General features: G+C 37.6%; 1 protein-coding gene across 3 annotated transcripts; it reads right to left on the bottom strand.

Annotated features, from left to right (window-relative positions):
• Positions 1-343: 343 nt before the first annotated feature.
• LOC110094366 (thioredoxin reductase NTRC) lies at positions 344-25,612 on the bottom strand. 3 transcript variants are annotated; one of them, XM_028696489.1, is made up of 10 exons: positions 25,286-25,611; positions 22,720-22,933; positions 22,440-22,545; positions 20,636-20,901; positions 18,137-18,416; positions 8,081-8,188; positions 7,230-7,316; positions 6,992-7,096; positions 999-1,129; positions 344-650 (listed from the first exon to the last, which is right to left on the bottom strand). In XM_028696489.1, the coding sequence occupies exons 1-10, from the start codon at positions 25,479-25,481 to the stop codon at positions 590-592; spliced, it is 1,554 nt and encodes a 517-aa protein (XP_028552322.1). In that variant the 5' UTR covers positions 25,482-25,611; the 3' UTR covers positions 344-589. The 3 variants fall into 3 exon arrangements, with proteins under 3 accessions (XP_028552322.1, XP_020675245.1, XP_028552323.1); XM_020819586.2 differs by having other exon boundaries at positions 25,307-25,605; XM_028696490.1 differs by lacking the exon at positions 344-650 and adding an exon at positions 658-858 and having other exon boundaries at positions 25,286-25,612.

Genomic DNA, 25,612 nt, shown 5'->3' with positions numbered 1-25,612 from the left:
CATTTTGAAACTTTTTTTAAATTATAACTTCACAACCTATTTTTAAGACAGTTATTTTTTATTATTAAAATTTTTATACTTAAAAATTATTTTAAAAAACAGCAAAAAAAAAAAAATTCCAAATGAAGCCTTATACGATAAACTATCTATTACCACAAAAACTCTTATAATACAACCAATACAAAGTTTTATTATGAATTTAAATATAATATCACATTAGACTATAATAATTCCTTAAAAAATTGCCAGTTTCAAAAAGCGTAATATAAAGATAGAGCTAAATCTAAAAATTTTAAAATTATTGTTTTCTTATAAAAAAAAAACTGTAGTAAGTAACAGAACATTTTTCAGAAAGTACTCCGAACTAGCTTTATAAGGGGGTCGAAAAAAGCTGTTTATGAAGGATAAAAACAAAAGGTTTACAATTTCAGAGATTTTAACTAGCATTGCAAAAGAAAAAGAATAACTGGTTTAGAAACTAAATCCAATAAAAAAATGGTAGCTTGGAACAAGAAGCAAACTGAATTGAGACAAACAAACTCTCCTAAGTCACAAATAATTGGAAATGAACCCGTGCCTGCCAGCAATCTCATTTATTTGCTTCTATAAATTCTTTATATTCCTTCTTCATTTTCACGCCAGGGACAGTCCTGCATTCAGACAAAGTATCATAACGCATCAGTTAGTGGAGAGATTATTCTGTGCGGATATCGAACATAGCTTATCATCCAGAGGCGAACAGGTGCATCCACGTCATCCGGTACGAAGCTCGGTACCGAGCAGTACCGATTAGGGAGTGACGTGGTGCATTTTCATTGGGCTCTGGATGACGTTCGGCGCCCGCACAAAACGATTCATCCAGTTAGTGACATATTGAACAATTCAGCAACATTTTCATTTTTTATAATAATATGAGAGAGGGAGAAATTCAGGCATGAGAGGTGAGATGAGAAGTTTTGTTCTCCTGCTACAAAAGATAAAGGAAAAAAAAAAACTACCTTATCATTTCTTTATTTTTGAAAAACTGTACACAAGGTGTTCCCATAATTCCTGCTGCTTCAGCAATTTCTGGATCTTCCTCAATGTCAATCTCAACATAATGCACATCCTGATCAAATTCATCAATTACCTGCAACAATGAAGAAGTCATTAATGGTAAAAAGTATCACAAGGCTACAAAAATTGTAAAACAAAAGAATTAACTTCCAGATGCCATAATATTCAATATTCATATAACTCCAATTTAGACCTGCTAAACGGAAGAGGGTTGGGAGACACGGAACAGTTCAGACAGATGGGGAAATGTATTTTTTGCAAATAATAATAAAAGCAACCAAAATATGCATAAACGAAACATTTACGGTAAAACTGTACTTAATTAGCCATGCTATATTTTATTAGGCTGAGAACAGAAATAAGCGAATCACATTATATTAATTACTTAAACAAATTTATTTATCAAATATAAAAAGTTTATTTTAGAAATTAATTAAATTATGATTTTCTATATTTAAACAATAAAGTGGAGAGAACAAATTTTATTATTTAAAAATAAAAAATAAGAACTATTTAAATATACTTAATAACCTTATGAAATTATCTGTTATTGTAGGTGATTGAAGTCAAGAACAAGGACAAAAAGAGGAAAAGCTATTTAAATCAAAGGGAGTATTTATGTTCTAATTTACAGTAATGATATTTGTTTCTCCTATACATAATACATCAAATGTTGTAATTATTTAATTTTTTTACTATTAATGTTCTATGATTTTTCTTTATTGAAGACAATTGATCATGCTTAACTAGAAGCCTTGAATTTTTATATCATAGAGTGGTCACTCATCCGATATCATGATGCTTAATATATCTCAATACGAAATGATATGAAAATGTAAATAATATGATTTATACTTGCATGTATATGTTGAATCGATGGAGCATATCCCCTTATGGTATTGGCTGGGGCTACAATGTTCTCATACACGTAAATGGAAAAGGTTATGGAAACAGAACACCTTTATTAATACTATTTTAGATAATGGCTCATGCAACGGTTGCATTATTTATGAGAAATGATACAGATACAAATAAAAATATGACATATGCATAACATTGAAAGTCTTGAAATGAAAGGATTAAATAGAATTATTTTATGCATTGAATTGAGAATTTGGAAAGTTTGGATATTAGAGGTTCAAGGTTTGATATTTAAAATAGAAATTTTCACCATCTTGCACTTAAAGTAGATGGTAGGGGAATGGATGATAGACCCAATCAAGATCCCATGTTTCCGTTGTCCCGGACCATCGTGGTCCCTGGTCTACTTAGTCAGAGGATGTAGTCGATCCAGCCTGACACAAGGATCCTTGTCGGCAGCCATGGTTTGCTTCGTCCAAGGGGACCTTGTAGACCTGAGGTGGGTATTTGTCTAAGGGGACAAATTTGGATCCACCTTAGCTAACAAAGGGCTTTGTGCCCTATCGATCATATCTTATTGATTCATATCTCAAGGATTTGATGCCACTAAGGAGCGTATTGGCTCTGGCCATAACTGGTATTTCGTGGTACCATTTAACGGCAAAATCACTCGATTCAGAGGGCCCCGAGTCATAACCGTTTATCCTGCGGTGTCATTTGGCGGAAAAACCGCCGGTTAGAGGACATGTACCACGTCTTGCCTGTTTGAGAATGGATCATAGTAATATTTTCGACTATGCATTAGCTCTATATGAGCTGAAGTAAGTTTGAATTTGTCCACCCTGACAAACTATTATGGATGGTGGATGAATTTTGATTTAAGGGTATTTGAATGGATAATTATAATTTTAAATATTTTTGGAATTTTGAATTTTGGACATTGTGAAATTTGGATTTTGAATGGACTTTTGGGAGGCATTTGAAAGTATTTAAATCACCTCTGGTAGAGATCTACGTTCAACACGACCATCATCGGAGTATTTGAGGTCATTTCCCTTTATTGATTGAAAATTGTCAACTCTGTCGAGTTATCGACAGATGATCGAATTTCGTAGCCTTTATAGCATTGGGAATGAATTTCTTTTGTTATAGACCTTGAAGGCCTAATATGAATGCATAAGATAAATATTCCGGTCGACTTCATAACCGCATATCTATCCGATGGTTCTAACCCTACCTACTCCTATTTACCAACTTAGAAGGTTCGGGTTTCATCGGCTTTGTATCTTTATTAGTGAATTCATTTTGTTAAAGGTCTTGAAGGTCTAATATGAATGTAAACGATAAATATTCAATCGACTTCATGACCGCGTATCTATCCGATGATTCGAACCCTGTTTACTCCTATTTACCTGCTTAGGAGGATTGTGTTTCATAAGCTTTATACATTTATTAGTGAATTCTCTTAATTATAGGCCTTGAAGGCCTAATATGAATGTATTAAAACAAATATATTACTCACCACAATCGCATATTTATTTGATGGTTCGAACCCTTTCTACTCTTATTTACCTGCTTAGGAGGATCGGGTTTGAACTTGAATTCACTTATTGACCCGCGCAGCATCCCTAGACGTTACATGTATACTTATAACACATTCGACGGGGCCCATGCGGGTCGAGATTATATTTTCTCCTTTAGTGTATTTATGTGTATACAAATTACGGTGCATGTGCAAGGGGGTATTTTGGAATATTTTAATTGTGCAGGTAAATGCCATTTGATTGCACATAACATTTTATTTGAGAGCTTATAAACACCTTCTGTTTGCTAATACGAGTGTTGCGGATCCAGTGGCGGTATTATCTGGATGTCATGAGGCATCTCATCATTTTGATATTGGCTCCCCTTTCTCGTTCACAGGGGAGGTCCTTCTTGAGATTTGTGACCACTGCCTTGAAAGGGACTCTTTTCAAGCTCTTTAGTATAGTAGACTTATTATTTTCGATGTTTGTGGATACCAAAGCTGTTTTCTTCTTAAATATAGGACTAAGAAGAAACTTTGGAACACCAGGAAGTTTAGTTTTAATTTGTTCAAACATCCCTTTCCTTCTGCCAGGAGGTGTCTTTCTCCATACACCGGGTTGCCCTTGTACCCGACATACTCGTAGATCTTGGTCATTGTTGTCGTAGGTGACATCTGTATTTGTGTCCACAGGAGTTCGTTGTACTTGTGATATACCCACTGTTGTTATCCACAAGCGGCTCATGTATATTTGCAGGAAGCCATTGCATTCACTACGAGCTCCTAGAAGTGCTCGTAAAAGAGCCATTATTTTTGCATCATATTAACCTTTAACCAATCTCAGATGGGTTTGCCGATTGCACTTGTTTGTAGGGATGGACCTTCCACTATCAAACACCAGTATTGTCATCTCAATCTACAGGCATTGTAGGGACTGTCGTAGGAGTCTATTACACCTACATTATGTCCGCCTTTGTCATTCACAACTTATTTGCGGCAATGGGTCCTCCGCAATTGATCTCCAATGTCGCCTTCTTCAATCAACAGACAAAGTTGCTAGTGTTGTTGTACTCTCCTTACATATGTTTGTCGGATAACCACCATATTTGTGACACATTTGCATTATCACTTCTTGATACGCTAGGAGGGTGTGTTTTCTTGAAGTTAGGTTATTGTTGATTGAAATTTGGGGACATTGATTATGTGCAGATTGCATCAATCGTCATATTCGTAGGTATCGCATTGTATTCATCACCTACCAACTTCTCTTTTTTGCAAAAAGCTTGATGTTCCTTGCTATCAAATAACGATTAGATTCATATGAAAACCTCTTGCTATAAGTCCCTTGTTTGCATGTGAATAATTCCTTTGGAATATTGTCCAGTGTCCACCACAACTCTTTCGTTTGTCTATTGATGTTCATCATTTGATTCAAATTAGAGTCTATTGAGTCTTGTTGAGGTTAGGTCCAGTATGGTCTGCAAGTTTAATTACATGTTCGTATTGATTTGAATTTGGCTTCAGCTTGATTTTATTTCATTTGGGTTTGGCCTTTAGAAATCATTTAGATTTTGTTCAGGTTTAGGTCCACAAGTTCACTGTTCTTTTGAGTCCAAATTCTTGTTCTTTTGAGTTCAAACAGGTCCAAGTGGAGTTGTATATTCACCCGAAATTTTGTCAACCTCACGGCGTCTCTCCTGTTTAGGAGAAAACTATTGAAAAATGGGCTTCTCGCCATGCTAGAGAAAAACGTGTACAATAGGTGCCCTCGTACGAGGATAACGCGCGGCCGTGAAATCTTTGTCCCCACCACGCCAGAGAAAGGGTCTTCGGTACCTGTTACAAGAAAAGCAGTCATTTCCCCGCAAGTACAGAGCCGCGTACGGGTACTTAAAAATTATCCCGACCATGCTAAGAAAAGCGTGCACCAGGCCAACCTGCCTCGTCATAGGTGTTACACTGGGTCCCCTTCCCATCATGCTAGAGAAAAGCGTGTATGAGCGATTTACCGGCTCGACACAAACGCCAAGAACAAGATTTCGGGGCCGAAGGATCGCTCGCTTACCTCGTCGTAGGTGTCGCACCGGGTTCCTTTCCCACCACGCTAAAGAAGAGCGTGTATGGGCGGTCTGCTTGACACACACATCGAGGTAAGAGATGATTTATTTATTATAATTAATTACAATTAACGAAATTAATTATAATTTAAAATAAATAAATATAATTATAATAATTAATCATATTTAATTATAACTAATAATAATAAATTTAAATTAAAATAATTTATTTTAATTAAAACTGATTAGTATTAACAATAATTAAATAATATTTAATTATAATAATTATAATTAATTATAATTAACTCTTATTAATAATAACTAATTATAATTAAATAATAATAATAATATCCCCCCAATTCCTCTCTGTTTACGGGAATTACCCTCACAATCGCGAAGGGGAGAAGCTACCCTCACAATCGCGAGCTCCTGTTTTTCTTCTGATCAAACAGGAAGGAAAAGTCGTCTCAGAAGCGAAGTTGGACAGCAACAAAGGGGAGGAAAGTCTACTTTATAGCGAGCGGAGCTCCAGCTGCTGCTCACGATCAAAATGTCAGAACTTCCGATCGACTGGAAGGGATGGTGTCGGAGCTAAGTTGTCTAGCCACAAGGGACCGGGGAAGCATGTGAAATGGAGAAAGTTAGCTTCACAGCGAGCGACCCACGTTGTCGCTTCCGATCAAAATGTCGAAAGGGAAAGTCGTGGAAGGAGCGGAATCGCACGGCCACGAAGGAGCTAGGGAAGGAGCGCACGCAAGGAAGAAAGTTATCTTCACAGCCGCGAGCTCACGTCATTACCTCCGATCAAAGCCGTAACTTCCGATCCTATAGGAAGGGACTTCGTCGAGGGAGAGAGCGAGAGAGATAGCGAGAAAGATCGAGAAGAGCGTTTCTCCGATATTTAACGCGGCAGAGAGGTGCGAGCGACATGCAATCGATGTGCGAGCGATGTGCGAAGGTCGTGCAAGCGATGTGCGGGATGGCTTAGGCAAACAGCAGGTGAGCGAAAAAATTCCTTTTTTTTGTTTCCGTTAGACAGGTCAACAATAAGTTCAATCAAAAGGAATACATTTATTTATTTATTTGTAACATGATAGGCCTTGCTTTTATGTCACTAACTAGGTCTTTTGTGGATATATATCCATCAATTGATAACTCCACTGTAATGTTAATCATTTCTTCCCTTTATCAATCATCTTGATTAACAAACTCTACCAAAGTCTTAGGCAAAGGCTTGGTGATCATCCATCCCCTCCACAGTCAACCATATTTTCACACAGAACTCCCCAGCCTTTCTTTCCTCGGTGACATTGCAATATAAAAGACCCATCAAATCTGTAGTGTAGCACGGCATAATTTACATGAACATGACTTTAAAAAAAAATAAATAAGAACAAAAAAAAAAAAACAGTTCATGGAACCAATGTAAACCGTTAGGATATGGCATGCTGGTTGAAAAAAGGGAATTAAGCAACTAAAAATAATTTTGTACCTTGCTTAAAATTGGTTTCAATGTTCTACATGGGCCGCAAGTTGGAGCCGTATAAAGCACACAAATTAGCCTAGGGCTTTCATGGTACAATTTCCGCAATGCATACTACAAAAGAGAAGCTTCGGTTAGAAATATTCATTGATTACTGATTGCAAATTTGACACAGAACAAGAAACAGAATACTACTATGATAAAGTGCTTTCAAGTAAACATATAAGCAATTAGCTATGATCATTACCTGGCCCTTGTGTTTCGTAAGTGACACATCAAAATGCCATTCTACATCCTTCTCTGTAAGTTCCTTCTTTACCTCTTCTGTTACAGGCTGTTGAAATGAAAATTTATGACGAAAAAGAATGGGTTATCAGCTCATATTGCAGCTGCCAGAAATCGCTTGAATGTATACACTTTGGTCTTTCATATCGTGTCACCAGGTGTGGTTCATGTCAGAAGATGCTAATAGTTTAATGAAATACTAATTGTAAAAAGTAGGTCAAGTCAAAGGAGCAATAAAACAAGGGTTTCAAATTAGGGTTCTCTTTAGGGCAAGCAAGTCCCCACATTTTTTGCTAGCATTGGTTGAAATATGGGCTAGACACTGCCAAAACATGGTTGATCAAGACAAAATTTAAGGGGCTCTTAGTTTTGCTGCAAAGTAGCAGCAAAAATGCAGAAAATCTTACTTCATGTGTTTAGGTTGAATAAAAAAATGATACATTTACATTGTATCTGCATAACTTTTAATACATTTTCTTATAAAATATTCCAGGAAGGAAATGCAGCCAATTTAGCAGCATTTACTTGGAAGGGGTGTTGTTGACACCGTAAATACGTTGTCACAAACCAAACAACAATCAAGAAAGAAAAGTTGATGTGAAAACAATTTCAAAACAAGCGGTTTGGTATGAGCCTTAAAACCTTGATTAAAAAATTCAGTAAAAATCTATTTACCTTGTAAAAATAAATGCAAGATTAAAATTCATTAAACAGAAACTAAATTTACCAAGTATTTCACTGTTGAACGGTATAAAAGTACCAAAGCGCTTAAATAATGCACTTATATAACTGACAACAAGAGAAATCAACCACCTGGTGAAATTCAACAAGAAGATCATTGGCCACTAGATATCTCTCAACAGATAGAGCAGCAACACAACCAGATCCAGCAGCAGTTACGGCTTGCCTCCATTCATGATCCTATCATTGTAATCCATGAAAAGATACACATCAAGTTATGCAAAAAAATATTTCCAACGGGATTTTTTTTTTTAACAAAAATAATTTCAATGGAAATTGAAATTGATTTACCAAAAAAATATTTGCAGATCTTTAGAAATGTTAGACTTGATTTTACTTCAGTTGGGAACTACAAATTCCACGCGCCAACCAAAGATAAAAAAATCACTACTTAACCTAGTGCATCCTTCAAGGTTATTGGCAACTGTTTTAACATCTGATTACCACAGTGGAAGTGTGATCTTCGGATAGACCAAAAGTTCAAAATAGTAGAAAAAATAATTCCAAATTGTCTGAATATGTTACAGAGGAGTGGCATTAATCCTATTAAAAAAGTTATTCAAAACTAGAAATGACATTGAGAAATGATAGAGAGATGTTACAAAAGGCTTGCATTGGAGATGATGGCTTGAGGATGCAAAATTGAAGAAAAAAAAGTATCGTGATTGATAATACCTAGACCAAAGGTTATATGATTAAAAGTTACCCTCTCTTTTTTTTTTTTGGATAAAATAGAATTGACACCTCTTTTAGCACTCAACAAAAAAGAATGAAGAATAAGAATTCATAAAATAGGAATCAACTAGCTAAGAAAAAGCTAATGATGATGCTTTGTAGCATATAACTTTTTCTTCAATGAAGGGTTTGCATAACTTTTTTTTTTCTTTGTCATATATACAATGTCAAGGAAAAAAAACAAACAATGCAAAAGCACCGACCAATGGCAAATATTATGAACGCACAAAATAGTGCGAAAGAGATCAAGCACAACAAGAGACGATAAGATTTATATGGTTCAACAAAATGAGCCTGCCTTGGGAATAAATAGAGGATGAGAGAGAGAGAGAGAGAGAGAGAGAGAGAGATAAATGGTGATGCTTACAATTCTCCAAGATGATACTCACCTTCCTCTTCCCTTAATCTCTTTTCTCTGGACTAATTTCTAAGTATATTAGTTATTAGAACTTTATTTTCTACTCAAAAAAGTTTGCCACCAGAAGCCTTTCCCAAATTACCCACACTTTGCATGAAAATTCATGAAACCATATGCATGCAACCCGGAGTATCAATACCGAACCAAAAGATAACCAACATAATCCCAATGCAAAGAAAAAATTGCTAACGCATTTGACAATCTAATGTAATTTCCTATTGATAGGACTTTTAATGATCAAAATAAAATCAAGTTAAAATTTAAACTTAAATTATAAAAATACAAATTATCCTAATAAATATTTAAACATGATTTATCATTGAAACAAATAATAATTTCCTTGGATTCATGTCAGAGAGGTCTGCTATGGAAGCTATACATTTATTGAAAGGTTTGATGGAGAGAATAAGGAAGATCTACATATGCTATTTATTGATTTAGAAAAAGCATATCATAAAGTTCCAAGTGAGGTGCTCTGGAGAGTTTAAAAAAAAAAAGTTAATAATGTTTATATTCAAGTCATTAAGGATATGTATGCAAGAGCAGCTACTTGTGTTCAAACACAAAGTGGTTTGACCAAATATTTTCCTATTTCAATTGGATTACATCAAGGATCAACTTTAAGCTCATATCTTTTTGTTTTAATTATGGATATTCTTACTAGAAATTTGCAAGATGATGTACCCTGATATATGCTTTTTGCTGATGATGTTCATCTTGTTGATAAGACTAGAGAGGGAGTTGGAAGAAAACTTGAACTATGGAGGCCAATCTTAGAGTCTAAAGGTTTTGGAGTAGATCTAAAACGAATGCATGGAGAGTAATTTTAGTAATAATAAATCTAGTGGGGCATTATGACTTTGGGCGATCAAGTCATTAAAAAGAGTACACGTTTTGAATATCTAGGGTCTATTGTTCAAAGTGATGGTGAAATATATGGCAATATTATTAGTAGAATTCAAATTTGATGGTTGAAGTGGAGGAATGCATCAATATTTTATGGTGTAGAATATTGGCCATTAAAAGAGAAAGATAAAAGTAAATTAAGTATTGCTGAGATGAGGATGCTGATAGGAAATAGTAGTAGAAACAGTAAACAATTTCTGAAATCAAAATTTCAACAATCTTGTCAAGTAGGTTGTGAGGATTTAATGGAGGAAACACAATAAATACACTCTTGATTGAATAGTAGATGAAAGAAAATAGCAAGATACAATTGATACTCAATTCACGAGAAGGATCTATCTCTCCTAATTCTCTACATGCCACTAGAGCCCAAGAACACCAAAGCACCACACAAAAACTAAGAAAACTCAAGATAACCTTAATCCTAATACAAAACTCCTACTTGAACATACAATAATCTCCCCCAGTGACAAAACAACCTCCCAAATTCAAAATCCTCCTTTTGCCAACTCTCTCTCTCTCTCTCTCTCTCTCTCTCTCTCTCTCTCTCTCTCTCTCTCTCTCTCTCTCTCTCTATTCAAGCAGTAGACCACACCCCAAAAGGGCGGGATTTGTTTGGGGCAGACACAGCAGGCTTCTGCCTGCTATAAACTTGAATCGGCCCCTTCTCTTGGGCCGGTTGAACCGGACTAACAATACTACCCTCCCAAATAATCACCTTGTCATCAAGGTGAAAAGATGGAAACTTCTATTGCACCATCTCACATGTCTCATATGTGGTGATGTAGTCCAGTAGACTTTTCCATTTTATCAGAACCTCCTTGGTTCTCTCTTCTCCGTGACAAACCGCCATCAACTCTAGTGATTTTAAGACCACCTCAAAGTCCTTTGTTAGTGTTACCGATAACTCTGAACTAGCTGCAATCGCTCTCCTTAATTATGACACATGGATCACTAGATGTATAGTCACTATCGAGAGTAATCTCAAACGATAGACTACTGCTCCAATCCTCTCCAAAACCTTATATGGGCCAAAGTACCTTTGGGCAAGTTTTTCATTCCTCCTGTTGGAGACTGTCCTCTATTTGTAGGCCTGTAACTTTAAGAACACCCTCTCCCCTATGTTGAATTAGATGTCTTTCCTATGCCCATCTGTCTGTCTCTTTATGATCTGTTGTGCCCTAGACAGGTGCCTTTTTAGTTCTTCCAACACCCTATCTCTTTCCTCCAAGTACTTCTCTACTAAAGAGACTGGTGTGCTATGCTGTCCAAAATACACCAAGTGAGGTGGATCTCGTCAATACAACACTTTGAATGGGGTCATCTGGGAGGCAGAATGATGCGAAGAATTATACTAGTACTCCGTCCATGCTAGCCACTTGGCCCAAAGCTGAGGTGTCTCCTAAACAAAATATCATAGGTAAATCTTCAGGCTCTTGTTTACTACCTCCGTCTGCCGATCTATCTAAGGGTGGCAAGCAATACTCCTCTTCAGTACAGTCCCCTGAAACCTGAACAACTCCCTCCAAAAGTGGCTGAGGAACACCTTAACCTGGTCGGACACTATAGACTTTGGTATCCCATAAAGTCTGACCACTTCTCTGATAAATGTTATTGCAACTGTCATTGGAGTGTAAGGGTGTCGTAGGAGAATGAAGTGAGCATACTTGCTCAATCCGTCCATTACCTCCAGAATCATTATAAACCCTTCAAATCGAGGTAATCCATCTATAAAATCCATGGAGACCTCCTCCCATGCCCAATCTGGTAGAGCGGGCAGTAATAACCCTTCTGAAGCCATGGTCATGTACTTATTCCTCTGACATACCTCACAACTAGCTACCAACTCTTCCACATTCTTGTGAATCCCCATCTAATACAGCTCTGCGACGAGTCTCCTATATGTCTTTAGCACCTTCGAATGGCCCCCAATAGCGCTCCCATAGAACTCTTGGAATAGGTGTGGAATATGGATTGATGTCCTAGGTATCACAAATCTCCCTTGGTACAGAAGCCTCTCCTTCTCTAGAGAATAGCCAGGGTGGCTACTCCCATTTTTTCAGTAAGTCTTTCCTAATACTCCCCTACTCCTCATCCCGTGCACTTTCCTTCTTAATGGCCCCCCAATCCAACATCAACGGTATTGATACTGCCATCTCCTGGAGCTCTCCCATATATCCAGACAAAGCATCTACTACCTTATTCTCTATCCCAGACCTATATTGAATTTCACAGTCATATCCCAATAACTTTGATAGCCACCTCTGGTGCTCCTACGCCACCATCCACTACTTCAGCAAGTACTTCAGACTCCGTTAATCTGACCTGACAATGAAAAATCAACCCAACAAGTAAGGTCGCTACTTATGGATGGCTAACACAATGACCATTAACTCCCTCTCGTAGACTGACTTCAACCTAGCTCTAATTGTCAACACCTGGCAATAGTAAGCAATGGGTTGGTAGCTCTGCATGAGTACTGCTCCCAATCCATACCCTGATGCAATGTTTAAAATTGCGCAATTAGGTATTGAGGCGTTTTTTGTTAGTGAGGCAAGGCGTAAGCCTCAAGGCGTTTTGAGGAGTGAGCCTCAAAATAAAAAATTGAGTTAAGTGCAAATAAATGTTAAAAGTAAATTTTTATATAATACTCAAATAATATGTTAATAAATGACATTATCTTTCTATTGAAATATGAAATAACACAATGACATACATAAGAAACAAAAAATTGCACAAGATGTAAAGTGACTAGTTATAATTGCATAAATATACTTGAAATACAAATATTACATGAGCAAAAAATTAATAAATAAAGAAATTACATAAAAGTATCATATAATATCAAGTTTAACTTCAAATTCTTTCTTTCTCAATTCCCTACTCATCTACATTTAATTTCTAAAAAAGACTAAAAAGTTGGCAGCATCTAGAAAAACATCTTTTTTGTCATCACAAATGTGATCTTTATTTGAGTCATCATTATAACAAATTGATCTCTCTCGTCTCATCTGTGGAGTCTAATGCCTCTCAATATGCTTCATCTTTATTTATTTCAGGCATATTCCTCTTTCAAAAATATTTTCCATCAACATAAGGATGAGATTAATACTCCCAAATTTTTAGAGGTGGTGGTGATGTGCAGCTTTCAAGTGATCCTTGATGGAGGCCATGGCGTTGGTGGTTGTGAAGAAGGTGACGGGCTGGAGGTTGAGGCAATTGAGAGGAAGTTGCTGAGACTTGGGGGTACACGAAGTGCGATTTGTTCGGGGCTTTACTTCAGAGTTTATGTAAGTTTTAATATATATATATATGGGGTGAGGCGTAAGCTTCACGCTAGTGAGGCGAGGCGTGCCTCAAGGCGGGCCTTAACCAAGTTGAGGCGCAAGCCTCACAAAAAAATTTTAGGCGTAAGCCTCGAGGCACTTTTCATTGGAATTGCGCAAAGGCGGGCCTCAAAGCAAGCCTCATATTGTGCAATTTTAAAACAAGCCCTAATGCGCCCATCTCCACTACAAAAATTTGACTGAAATCTAAAAGGGCTAGGACCAGTATGGTGGTCATGGCCTTCTTCAACCTCTTAAAAGCTGTTGTGGCCGCCTCCCCCCACAAGAAGTTATCCTTATTCAATTGTTCTATTACTGGCCAAGAGATGGTGTTATAGCCCCCCATGAACCTTCTATAGTATACTGGCAGCCCTATAAATCCCCTCAGCTCTCTCAAATTCTTTGGTAGTGATAATCTCACCATTGCCTTGATATTAGCCTGATTTGCGGTCACACCCTCCTAAGATACTATATGTCCCAAGTACTCCACACTAGCCTGTGCAGAGCAACATTTATTCAAATTTTCCCTCAAATGATGCTCCTATAACACCTCTAAGGCCGTCCTCAAGTGCTCCCAATGTTCCTCATCTAACCTGCTGTACACCAGGATATCATCAAAGAAAATCAACACAAATCTCCTGAGATAGGGTCAGAACAACATATTCATTAGGGACTGGAATGAAGCTGGGGCATTAGTGAGGCTAAAAGGCATTACCGGGAACTCATAATGTCCATCATGTGTTCTAAAAGTAGTCTTCAACATGTCCTCCCATTTCGTGTGGATCTGATGGTACCCGGACTTCAGATTTATCTTGGTGAAGATAACTACCCCACTCAGCTCATCAAATAGTTGATCTATCACTGGGACATGAAACTTGTCTATCATAATTTTCTTATTCAAAGCCCTATAGGCCACAGAATCTCTGAATCCCATCATTTCTCCTAATCAGTAAGATTGGACTAGAAAAAGGGCTCACACTAGATCTGATAATACTTGCCTCCAGCATTTTTCTAATCATTTTCTCAATTTCATCCTTCTAAAATTGAGGGTTACGGTATGGCCTAACACTTATGGGTGACACCACATCCCTCAGGGTGATAGCATGCTCCTACTCCCTTGGTGGTGGCAATCCTTGAAGTGACTAAAAGACCTTACTGAATTGATGTATTAACGGTTGCATTGAAAGAGGCATGTCTCCACCCTCCTACAATATGATCCACTCTAATCTCTGCATTTCCACCATGAAATCTCCCCACACCTCCTGTATGCTACTCACCATGATTTTAAGGGACATCATAGCTTCAGATAACCCTGCATCTCCCCTGATCGCTACTCTTCTCTCCTCCATCACCAGCTCCATGGTCAGTGCCCCCCAATTAATGTTGTTATTCTAAAAGGTCTGCAACCACTTCATCCCAGGATGACATCAGTACTTCCTAACTCCAATAGGAGAAAATCTTCCCTCACCTGAATCTCTTGTATGGTCAACACTACTCCCCTACAGATGCCCTTGCCCATCTCCATCATCCTCGTGCCCATCATCACTCTATAGCTCCTTATATCCACCAAAGTCACCCCCAATTGGTCCAAGACCTGGTTGGAGATGAAATTATAAGTAACCCCACTATTAATCAACACTACCACCTCTCGGTCTATAATTTCCCCCTTCACCTTCATGGTATGACTAGAAGTGAATCATACCACTGAGTTCAGGGAGACCTTTGTCACATCTAGATGCAGTTTATCCTCCTCTATCCTGGTTTCACACCTACCTCCCTCCTCAGCTTTCTCGTCATCACAGATGATGAGAACCTGAAGAGTTCAGTCTTTGCACATGTGCCCCGGGTATACTTCTCATCACATCGAAAGCATAATCCCTTTGCCCTCTTTTCCTGCACCTCCCCCTCGGTCAGTTTTTTTTTAAATTTCCCCCACTTTCTCCTTCAAGATCTCATAAAGGTTGCCCGGTGTAGGCCCCTTGGGTGCTAAGAAAGTGGTGGTCATCCTATATGAACCACCTGAACTGTCGCCTATGGCTCCCCTCTCCTAGTACTTATGATCTTCCACCAACTGAGCTAGCTCCATACCCTCTCCCAAGTCTCGAGGTCTCATGACTCTCACTGCTACTCGGATCTCTGATTTAAACACCTTTATAAAATTCCCCTTCAGATTAGTCTCAAATAACTGATCCAGCCGACTTGTCAGGTACTCAAATCACTCGCAGTATTCTGCCACCAAGTCTTTCTGTACTAAGGCAAAGAACTGCTCATAAGAGTCCCTTCCATGCTGGTTCGAAAATATTCCAATAAGCACTCTTTGAACTCCCTCCAACTCCGCAAGGGCCGCCTCATGTCTCTCCACTGGTACCAAGACAACACCTTCCCTTCCAAACATAGGTCAGCTGCCATCACTTTCTCCTCCTCCGTCAACCCATTAACGGCGAAATATCTCTCTACATTGTATATACACTCGCGTGCATCCCCACAAAGATGGGCATTTTCAACTTCCTGACCTTCGGATACCCTCAATTTCCCCTAATTCTTCCATAGTTTCCCCTTCTCCAAGTCGGTGGTCCCCTCAAGTGTCCTGATCCTCCCTTCCACATTCATATCCAAACTCCTCTTCGAATTCCCCCCTCGCTTCAAAATCAACACCTCTCCAGCCATAATCTCCCTCCCTCCCTTCCCAATCAACACCACTTTGCTCATATCCCCATGTCCACGCCTCTCCCCATAACTTTCACCTCTCTCCTTCCTCTAGAAATGTTCCATATGGGGTCTTCTCCCTTCTCCCTCTATGATCTCTACATCATTTTCATCCCTACGAATTTCAAAATTCGTATTTTTCCTTTCTAGCCCTCTCTCCTCCGATATCATCATTTGATTGTGGAGATCCAACATCTTCTTCACCATGTCACGTAGGTCAGAGAATTATTCTTCCATGGAGAAAATTCTGTCCTCCATCGTTGCTTTGATTTGGTTCATCTCCCCCTCAAGACATTCTTCCAACGCCTCAAAGTTATTGGCCACCATTGATACCCGGATTTTTGTTAGACTCAAAAATTCGTATTTCCAGCCCAAAAACAGCAAAAATAATTGTTCAGGCAAGAAAAAAGGTCGAATGAATCAGCCTAAAGAACCCCAAAAAAGCCCCAAAAAGCATCTATGATACCAATTTGATGATAGTAAAAACAGAAAACAATTGCTGAAATTAGAATTTCAGCAATCTCGCCAAGCAAGTTGTGAGGATTTAATGGAGGAAACACAAGAAATGCACGCTTGATTGAATAGTTGAAAGAAATAGCAAGATGCAATTGATCCTCAATTCAAGAGGATCTATTTCTACCAAATCTTTAGATGCTGCTAGAGTCCAAGAACACCAAAGCACCACACAAAAACTCTGAAGACTCAGGATAATCCTAACCCTAATACAAAACTCCTACTTAAACATACAATAATCTCCCCAAATGACAAAACAGCCCTCCCTAATTCAAAATCCTCATGTTTCCGCCCCTCTATTTAAGTAGTGAACCCCACCCCAAAGGGCGGGATTTGTTTGGGGCGGACACAACAGGCTTCCACCTGTTGAAAACTTGGACCGGCCCCTTCCTTGGGGCGACAAGACCGGTCCAAGTCTGGACCGGTCTAACAGATGCTCAAGTGGATAAGTAGTTCTACACTTAGAGATAAAGTGAGATAAAGTAAACGAGACTATAAGTGAAAAGGTTGGAGTAGCTTCAGTGGCATATAAGATTAGAAAGAGTCATCTTAGAAGGTTTGGTCACATAAAACGTTGGTCTTTCAATGACCCAGTTAGGAGAATAGATGTATTAGATTTGGCCTAGATTAAGAAAGATAGAGATAGACCTAAAAAGACTTAGTTATAAAGTATTAGAAATGACATTTTCTTATTAGATTTAAATAAAAATTTAATTCTTAATAGGACACAATGGAGAAAAAAGATTCTTTTATGATCGAAGTTAGATCCCTTATAAAAAGGAATCCCCTCACCAATAATCTCTCAACATGTCTTATATCATCAAGAGAGCTTTCTCATTTAAAAGATGAGCCATAAATCTCTCAAGCCAGCTAGAAGCAAGAATAAATAAAGAGAGACAATAATATAAAATTATAAAATGAGTAAATTAATATCAAGATTACCCAATTAGAAAGTTCTTCACAAAGTACATTACCATATCGATGGAATCAAAGACAAATTTCTAACATAATGTTACTTTCAGCTTGTCAAAATGATGCTCCACTATAGGGGTGACTATAGGGGTGTAAGCGAGCCGGCTCTCAACTTGTTAATGAGGTCACAAGTCAAGTTTATCAAGCCACGAGTTCGAGCTCGAGCCTAAACTTGAGCTTTTATATTAAACGAGCTCAAGGTCAGCCTAACTCGGCTCATTAAGCTACTCGACACAAGGATAAAGTGAGTATGAAAAAATTGACACAAAACAATTAACAATTACATAAGCAGGGCACTTTTGGTGATTCACAGTATCCAAAGCATTGTTCACCAGAATGTCTTCAAATAGTTTAAACCTTAGAGAAGCAAAATTTCATGACAGGTTCTACAATTCAAGTATCTTTCAAAGTTAAAACCTCCCCCAATAAGTAACCACCATATCTCTTAACGAAATTTAAGAATCTAAAAGGTAAGGAAATTACTATAAAGTTAATTAATAAACTTTGAAGATAAAAGGGCAGAAGATAAAAGGGCTAATTTCTTGATGTTACCTGAACATCACCAGCAGCAAAGACACCTTCAACAGAAGTTTTTGATGCACCATCTTTGACAAATATGTACCCTGAGCTATCAAGTTCAACTTGACCTTCTAATATCTGGCTGTTTGGAGAATGTCCTATACCATAAAATAGACCTTTGGCATCCAAAACTGACTCTTCCCCTGTGTCAAATCTTCTAAGTAATACACCAGACATTTGGCCTTTGCTGTTACTGACGACATCCACAGCTTCTGTATTGAAGTGCAAGGTAATATTCGGACTGTTGAGTACTCTGAAACATTCGCCATAAGCAACCTGTTAAACAAACATTAAGGAATTGCCTATCAAAAAAAATGTTCATGCACAGTTTTTGATGTGATACCAGGAATTGAATCTCAGAAAATTTAATAAAAGTTGTTAAAATAATGAAAGTTCAATCTTGACGCTTTTCTTAAGTGATATTTCAAAAAGATCTTAGAATTTTAACCAAGTCTAGGCAAGTTATTACCGCTAAATTAGCAAGATTTATAAAATAACGCCGACAATAAATAGTAAAGCCAATGAAAAGCCAACTAGAATCCGGTGGTTAACAAAGCGATTGTCTCACCTTGAGGCTACGCTCATTTGTCTACTTTTAGGGTTGTCGGAAGAAGAAGAACCACACAAGGGATGAAACCACTCTGAGGTAGACGGTGCCGGAGATCCGTAGTGAAGGAGAGGAAGGCGTAGGATGTGGAGGTGGCGTGGAAGGTCGGTCGTCGATGGTCCACTCGTAGTCCGGACGTTGTCTATCAATGACTTGGATGAGGGTCGGGAGGATCCGATCCAAGTAATCTCCCACGGTGTCTTCGTCGGATTCAAATCCCGCGTCAAAGAACGGCGATTGTAGGACGTCGAGATTACCGTGAGCATCGAACACAAGCCCCCATTCTAGCTCGGGATCCGCCATGCGACATGGAGGTGAAGATGGGTGGTCGCCACAAGAAGCTCTCCAATGGGAGGAAGAGGGGTCGGCGGGTTGTAGAGGTGATGGGAGGCCCGTGGTAGAGCTAGGGTGAGAGGGTGAGGGTTCTGTTTGAAAACTGAAATTAATTTCAGTTTAAGGGAATTGGGAGGGAAAATTTGAGATTTGATTTTCCAATTAAGAGGCAATTAAGGCATTAAAGAAATTTTAATTGAATGGAGCCATAAGGGGAGCCGGCAGTAGAGAGAGAGGGGAAGGAGGATTTGAAAACTGAAATTAGTTTCAGTTTTTTATGTAATTGGAGGGAAAGGGTATTTGGGCTTAATTAGGATTTCAAATAAGTGGGGAGTTAATTACCTAATTAATGGGAATTCCAACTGGGGGGGGCATTACTAGACAGAGAGGGAGTTAGGGAGAGAGGGGGAAAGGTTTCCAAAAATAAAAGATGACTAGGAAAATTTGAAATAAAATCCAAACCAATTTAATTTTAACTTTGGATTTATTCAAAAACTTTCCATAAATAGAATTTCCAAATTTGGATAGAAATCGAAATTTGAAATTCAAATTTCAATGAGGGGTTGGAGATGGAGATGTGGGGAGGTGGTGGAGAGGGAGGAAGGTGGGGAGGAGCCGGCGGCAAGGTGGCCGGCTAGCCGACAAGATTAGGGTGGCCGACGGGTGGGGATCCCAAGGAGATGGCAAAAGTGGAGAGGGTCTACTTCTTCCAAAATCGTGGGTATGGATTGTGGTATTTTGTGGATGAGGAGAAGAGCTATGGATGTAAACACCAAGAGAACTCACAAAGAGATCTCATGCAAAGAACTCACCAAGAGATCTTCTTGAACTCACAAAGAGAACATAATAGTAGAAATTTTTCATTCATCAATCATCCATAACATACAATGACAAAGCCTTTATATAGGCTATCCGAAAATAAGAAAAAGACATAAAGACGACATTGCCCTTGGGCTACAACAAACACTAATTCCCTCATAGGGGTACAAATGGAAAAACATGAAATATAAATGACATGAATAAAATAAAACATTAAAAATAAAGACTCTGAATCATGGCCGTCGCTCGACGACCCCTCCGATGGTACGTATGTCGGAATCTCCTATGGATGTCCTCATCAGTTTTATTGTAAGCTAGAGTTTTAATGGGTATGTCCATTATGATTTATATACATTTTGATTATATACATAGAATCTTGAATTTGTTTAGTGGTTCTATAAATGAATAGATGATTATTAATTAAAATTAACTTCCGTGCTAAATACTATAATGTTCTCAATGAAAAAGTCGATGTTTTAAATTTTGTATAAGTTAAAAATTATAATAGGTAAGGTGTGGTTTTTTTTTTTCCTATTCACCTCATATCAGCCTAGAGGGGTCAACGTAACAATAATTTCCTCTAAGATAAATACACAAGGGCATATGTACACGTGATTATTATAATGTGCAGTAGGACCCAATAATCAGCATATAAACACCACCACATGGATATGAAAATGCTAAATTTAAATGAAATTGCATGTTTTAATCACCTGTCTTGCATAGCTTTGGATGCTCGTAGCTGATTATTACGAACTAGTAAATGTACATGACGAGCATACTTGGTTAAGTACAATGCTTCTTCAGTAGCAGTATCACCACCACCAACAACAGCAAGAACTTGACCCTTAAACAATGGTGATGCACCATCACATATAGCACAAGCGCTTATCCCTCTGCTCCAAAACTCATCTTCACGTGGTAACCTAAGCCTTTTTGCAGTAGCGCCGGTTGCAACAATGATACTATGGCACCTTACCTGGAATAAGAAAATCAAACAAGTGACCACAATGGAAGTAGAAAGGAAAAACCAAAGTCAAATATTAATTCAAAAATACACAATTAGTTCATTTCCAAGTTTGTAAGCACTAAAAAAGCTTGAAAAGGTGGAAAAATAAAATCATGTAGCACCTATTCTCGTAAAATTAATGAGAATGTTACAGAAACTACGAAGAAAACTGAACAAAACGGTCATGCACATCTACATAAAATCACTAATTCAAAGATTTGCAAACAAGACAACACCCACACGGTTTCAAGCAGAATAACATAAGTCATGGAGACCAATCCGCTTCTTTATTAATCGCAATATATTTAATAAACATACAACCAGATATCTTCACTATCCATCTTGGAAAGGAGATTGCTGCAATGATTACCAGCAGCAGATCGCCAGTAACAAAATCATCAATGCCATAATGACATTACTTTCCAAGAACTATAGATAACTGTGCAAAATCCACATGTATTAACCAAAGGAACTCACTTTTTTCTGCTCTAGTAAAGAACCGGACAATATTGAAACTTTTGGCTGATATTTAAAAGATATATGGTTTCCTAAAACAGGATACTAAAACCCCCCATCAAAATACAAGTTTGCAAACCAAGTTTCTACATATTAGAAGAGGTTGATGTAACCCGAAGGATTCACTTTGTTTCAAAGCAACTAAACATATCATTTTCAACCTCGATACATATTAAATAGTATTGATGCCATATGATGCATGTCTAAGTGCTTCTACAATAGCAAATGCAGATTTATATCATGTGATGTATTTCAAAATTGATAATGCCCTCGTACTGTTCACATAAGAAACCCAAAAGATTAATGCGCTACCAAAAAGCTCTATGCAAATATACTTGAGAAAACATCACAAGCACACATGATTAAAATATGGAAAGAGAAACATAGCACATATATCTATGCAATCTTGGGATATATACATGACATAAAGTACAATCCCACAAATGAATATGGTCGAGCTTCATATCTGATACTGAATAGATATAACTATAAAGTCAGATGGAATGGTACAAATACATGTTAATGTGTTATGATGGGAATTAGGTATGTGACAGTTAGTTATTAATCCTTAGAATGACAACAAAGAACATGCAAGAGATTATCAACATCAATAACATAAAAAAGAACCAAAGAAAATCTAAACCCTAGAAGATGATCAAGAATATTTGACTCTTCAGGCAATCCCGTTTAGCTGATAAAAAAAGGTATGCTTAACTAACACAAGCAGCCTTTAAACAAGTGTTGCAATGTTAACAATCTAACACGATCACATGATTAGAATTAATTGATAGCTATCATACAAAAAAGTTATCTTGAAAACACTTAATGGAGAATGAGGATTATAAAACCGGCCTTTTGAGTTCAAATTAAAAGTGAGAGAGACAAAAAGAACAAATTCATGAAATAGAACATTATGCCAGCACATTACAAAGTTTCCAAATTCACCACCCTACCACAAGAAACCAAAAACAAAATAAAACCAGTGTGCCCACCTCACGTTCACTACTCTTGATGCTAAAAGGCCTGCTTCTTACATCAACAAATTCCACATCTTCTTGGAAAAGCTCTGCACCCCAACGCACAGCTTGCTTCCGCATCCTGCGAATTTAGCAGCGACAACAATTTCTAAGGAAATGTATGAAATTCAAATTAAAATTTTAAAATAGTTCGTGGCCACAAAGCAACCTTAGATCTAGTACAAAAAGCATATAAACAAATAGTTACAATAGCAATAAATTTTAACTAGGCAGAGGTTGAGTGAAAACTATTTACCTGTCCATCAAATCTGGACCACTGATTCCATCAGGAAAACCAGGGAAATTTTCAACCTCGGTGGTCGTCATTAGCTGGCCCCCTGGAACACCACCAACTTGAAAACCTTCAAAAACTAACGGTTTTAAATTGGCACGAGCAGCATAAATTGCTGCTGTGTATCCAGCTGGTCCTGATCCTATGATAACCACATTCTCAACTCCCTTAAAAGAAGCTGTAGAAAGCATATTCATTACAATTATTGTATATTCCCCCCATCAATAACTGCATTGCTCAATGAAAAGAAAACTACAAAATGCTATAAACTCAAGGTTCTCAAATTTAACGTGAATGAAATAACAAGATAAAAAGTTACGAAACTGCCAATTGATATCCAAACATAACTACAGAAATTATGGGTTTAACTGTGAATGAAAATGATTCAATGATTATCAAAATAACTGCATGAAACCTGATAGAATTGCACAGAACGATCAATAAGCTGGAAACCATGCAATTCAGTAATATTCCTCACAATCAAAAAATCACTTGAGTATAACGCATAAACTTTCTTCAAAGCTTGCTTCATAAAACTCAACTCAAAATTAGATCACGTGTCACTTATGTTGGTGTCTTGGTGACCCAGTATGTATTAACTACATATGACCACTCCCAACATTGTTTTACATAAACAAGCTAAACAATAAGTAGGTATGTGGTTAATTAGTGATGTTGTGTCAAATTATATTTAGTATAAAATATATTTAATATTATAAAGTTTCCAAAGCGATAACATGATAGCAAAATTAGAATATATTCAACTACACTGTCACATGATATCATAGCATAACATCACAATATTCATCTATTACAGGTTAAAAACTTAGTATTTCCTTGAATCTAATATCATATGCACATCATTCTTGAACTTCCCTGAGTTTCCTTGCTGACTTTTTTCATCCAACCCAGTGGTCCAAAACAAATAAAAGAAGCACAGCTTAAAATCTGAACATTAACTTCAACTATTTCAAATATCGTGGTTGCCTCTCAATTTCAAATTGTGAATATGTTTACAATGCAGAATGTGAAATCCTTTAAGGTGAATTCACAATCTCTTTTCATCGAACTTGAAAGTGAAATAATTTAATGCACCAAGCACGAGGATGAAATGACATGGTATGGCATCAAGTAGAATTGAATAAAGAGAACAACATGCATGACCAAATACGCATATAAAATAATATAATGAATGTTATTTTTCAGCATGCCGAACAAAAATAACATTGCTGCTTGATTATCCATAAGTTTGCCATGCACTACGGTTATGTTATACATTATCAGAATTGTTAGGATACCATAAGCAGCAACAGCAACAACAACAACATCAAGCCATTATCCCACTACGTGGGGTCGGCTAGATGAATCTTTTTTCTCCCTTGTGTCCTGTTAAAAGTCAAATTCTCATTTAAATCTAATAAAGAAAGTTCATTTCTAATATTTTCTAACGAAGCCTTTTTAAGTCTACCTCTAACTTTCTTAACATTAGCCAAATCTAATACCTCTACTTTCCTAACCAAGTCATCGGAAGGCCACCGTTTTATGTGACCTAAACCATCTAAAGTGACTCTCTCTAATCTTATCTTCCACTGGAATTATTCCAACCTTTTCATGCATATGCTCATTCCGTATCATGTCTATAAGAGTAAAGCCACTCATCCGAGCAGACCATAAGCATCATATAAAAATTCATTCTCTTTTCAGACATAAAAAATGTTGCTGGATTTATATAAACAGTTCAGACATTTTCTGGGAATCCAGTAGAGAGGATGGTTTTGAAGAACTTCTATGAGGAGGATTTCGGCAAAGTTCTTTAAAAAACATTGTAGGAAACCCTAAAGAGGCCCTGAATTTCTTATCAACGCCACTTTCCTCTTTCCAAAAAGTGCTTCAGAAAACCCCTATACAGTTCGGGCGGGTCTCATTCCATGGTTTTCAAACTTCCACTTTAAGAAAACCATATATTTCTAATTTCCAGAACAAGGATTGCCTACCATTATCATGCTATTTTACCAAAACTCAAGTCCAGCTCATCGGCACTTTCAATACTCCCAATGAATTTTTTTCTACAAAGAAAACAAAATATCAAACAAGAAAATCTCAGAAAAATCAATTCTCAAGTCTACCTCACATCCAAACATAATGCTTAGCTTTATTTGTTTTGTATTCTGGCCATAAGTGACCTAGTTCCGGAAAAAAAATTAAAAATAATAAAATTAATAAAATTAATAATTAAAAAAAAAAGTGACCTAGTTCCTGGTAGTGCTCCTCAGTAGCATAGCCCTAAATTTGGATCCTCGGAGGCTCAACTGTTCACCCTTTCAAAAAGAATCACCATTGCTATTATTGATTTTCAAATTCCAACAATACTCTACCACTCATTCCAACAAACAAAAAGAATCCACCCGATTACCCAATGGAGATTCAGAATAAATCCAACCACAAAATATACACATCAAGATTCTAATTTATGCAGAAACGCACAGGAGTTAGTGGAGCAGGTGGCAGAAAAACGATAAGTTAACCAAACCTACGACCGAGGAACTCGTACCCTCATCATTAGACGACACATTCAGCGGACAGAGATGACTCCGCCCGCCGCCAGGGAAGCTACGGCGCGGGAATGGGTGAAGGCAGAGGGTGCGGCTGCGGATTCCGATAAGAGAGGAGGAAGGAGGAGGTGCGGCCGCCGAAACAGCCGCCATCCCCAAACGAAGCGCCACCATTGGCCTCAGAACATGCAAAGGATTGAAAGAGTGATGACAGAACCGAAAATGAGATGGAGAAGTGAGGATGCACCTCGAGGAAATCGAAGGAGTCAAGAAATTCCAATAACAGCGCCTTTATGATGTTATCC

This window comes from Dendrobium catenatum, unplaced genomic scaffold (genome assembly GCF_001605985.2).
Source record: "Dendrobium catenatum unplaced genomic scaffold, ASM160598v2 fragScaff_scaffold_745, whole genome shotgun sequence".
Taxonomy (NCBI): Eukaryota; Viridiplantae; Streptophyta; class Magnoliopsida; order Asparagales; family Orchidaceae; genus Dendrobium; species Dendrobium catenatum.
The sequence above is the reverse complement of the archived record's forward strand: the minus strand, read 5'-3'. Positions and strand labels throughout refer to the sequence as shown.

Coding starts and splice junctions, on each gene's coding strand:
- LOC110094366 (XM_028696489.1), bottom strand. CDS start 25,481: ATGGTGGCGCTTCGTTTGGGGATGGCGGCTGTTTCGGCGGCCGCACCT. Junction 7,097..7,229: donor TTACGAAACACAAGGGCCAG/GTAATGATCATA, acceptor TCTCTTTTGTAG/TATGCATTGCGGAAATTGTA. Junction 651..998: donor AAAAATAAAGAAATGATAAG/GTAGTTTTTTTT, acceptor GTCTGAATGCAG/GACTGTCCCTGGCGTGAAAA.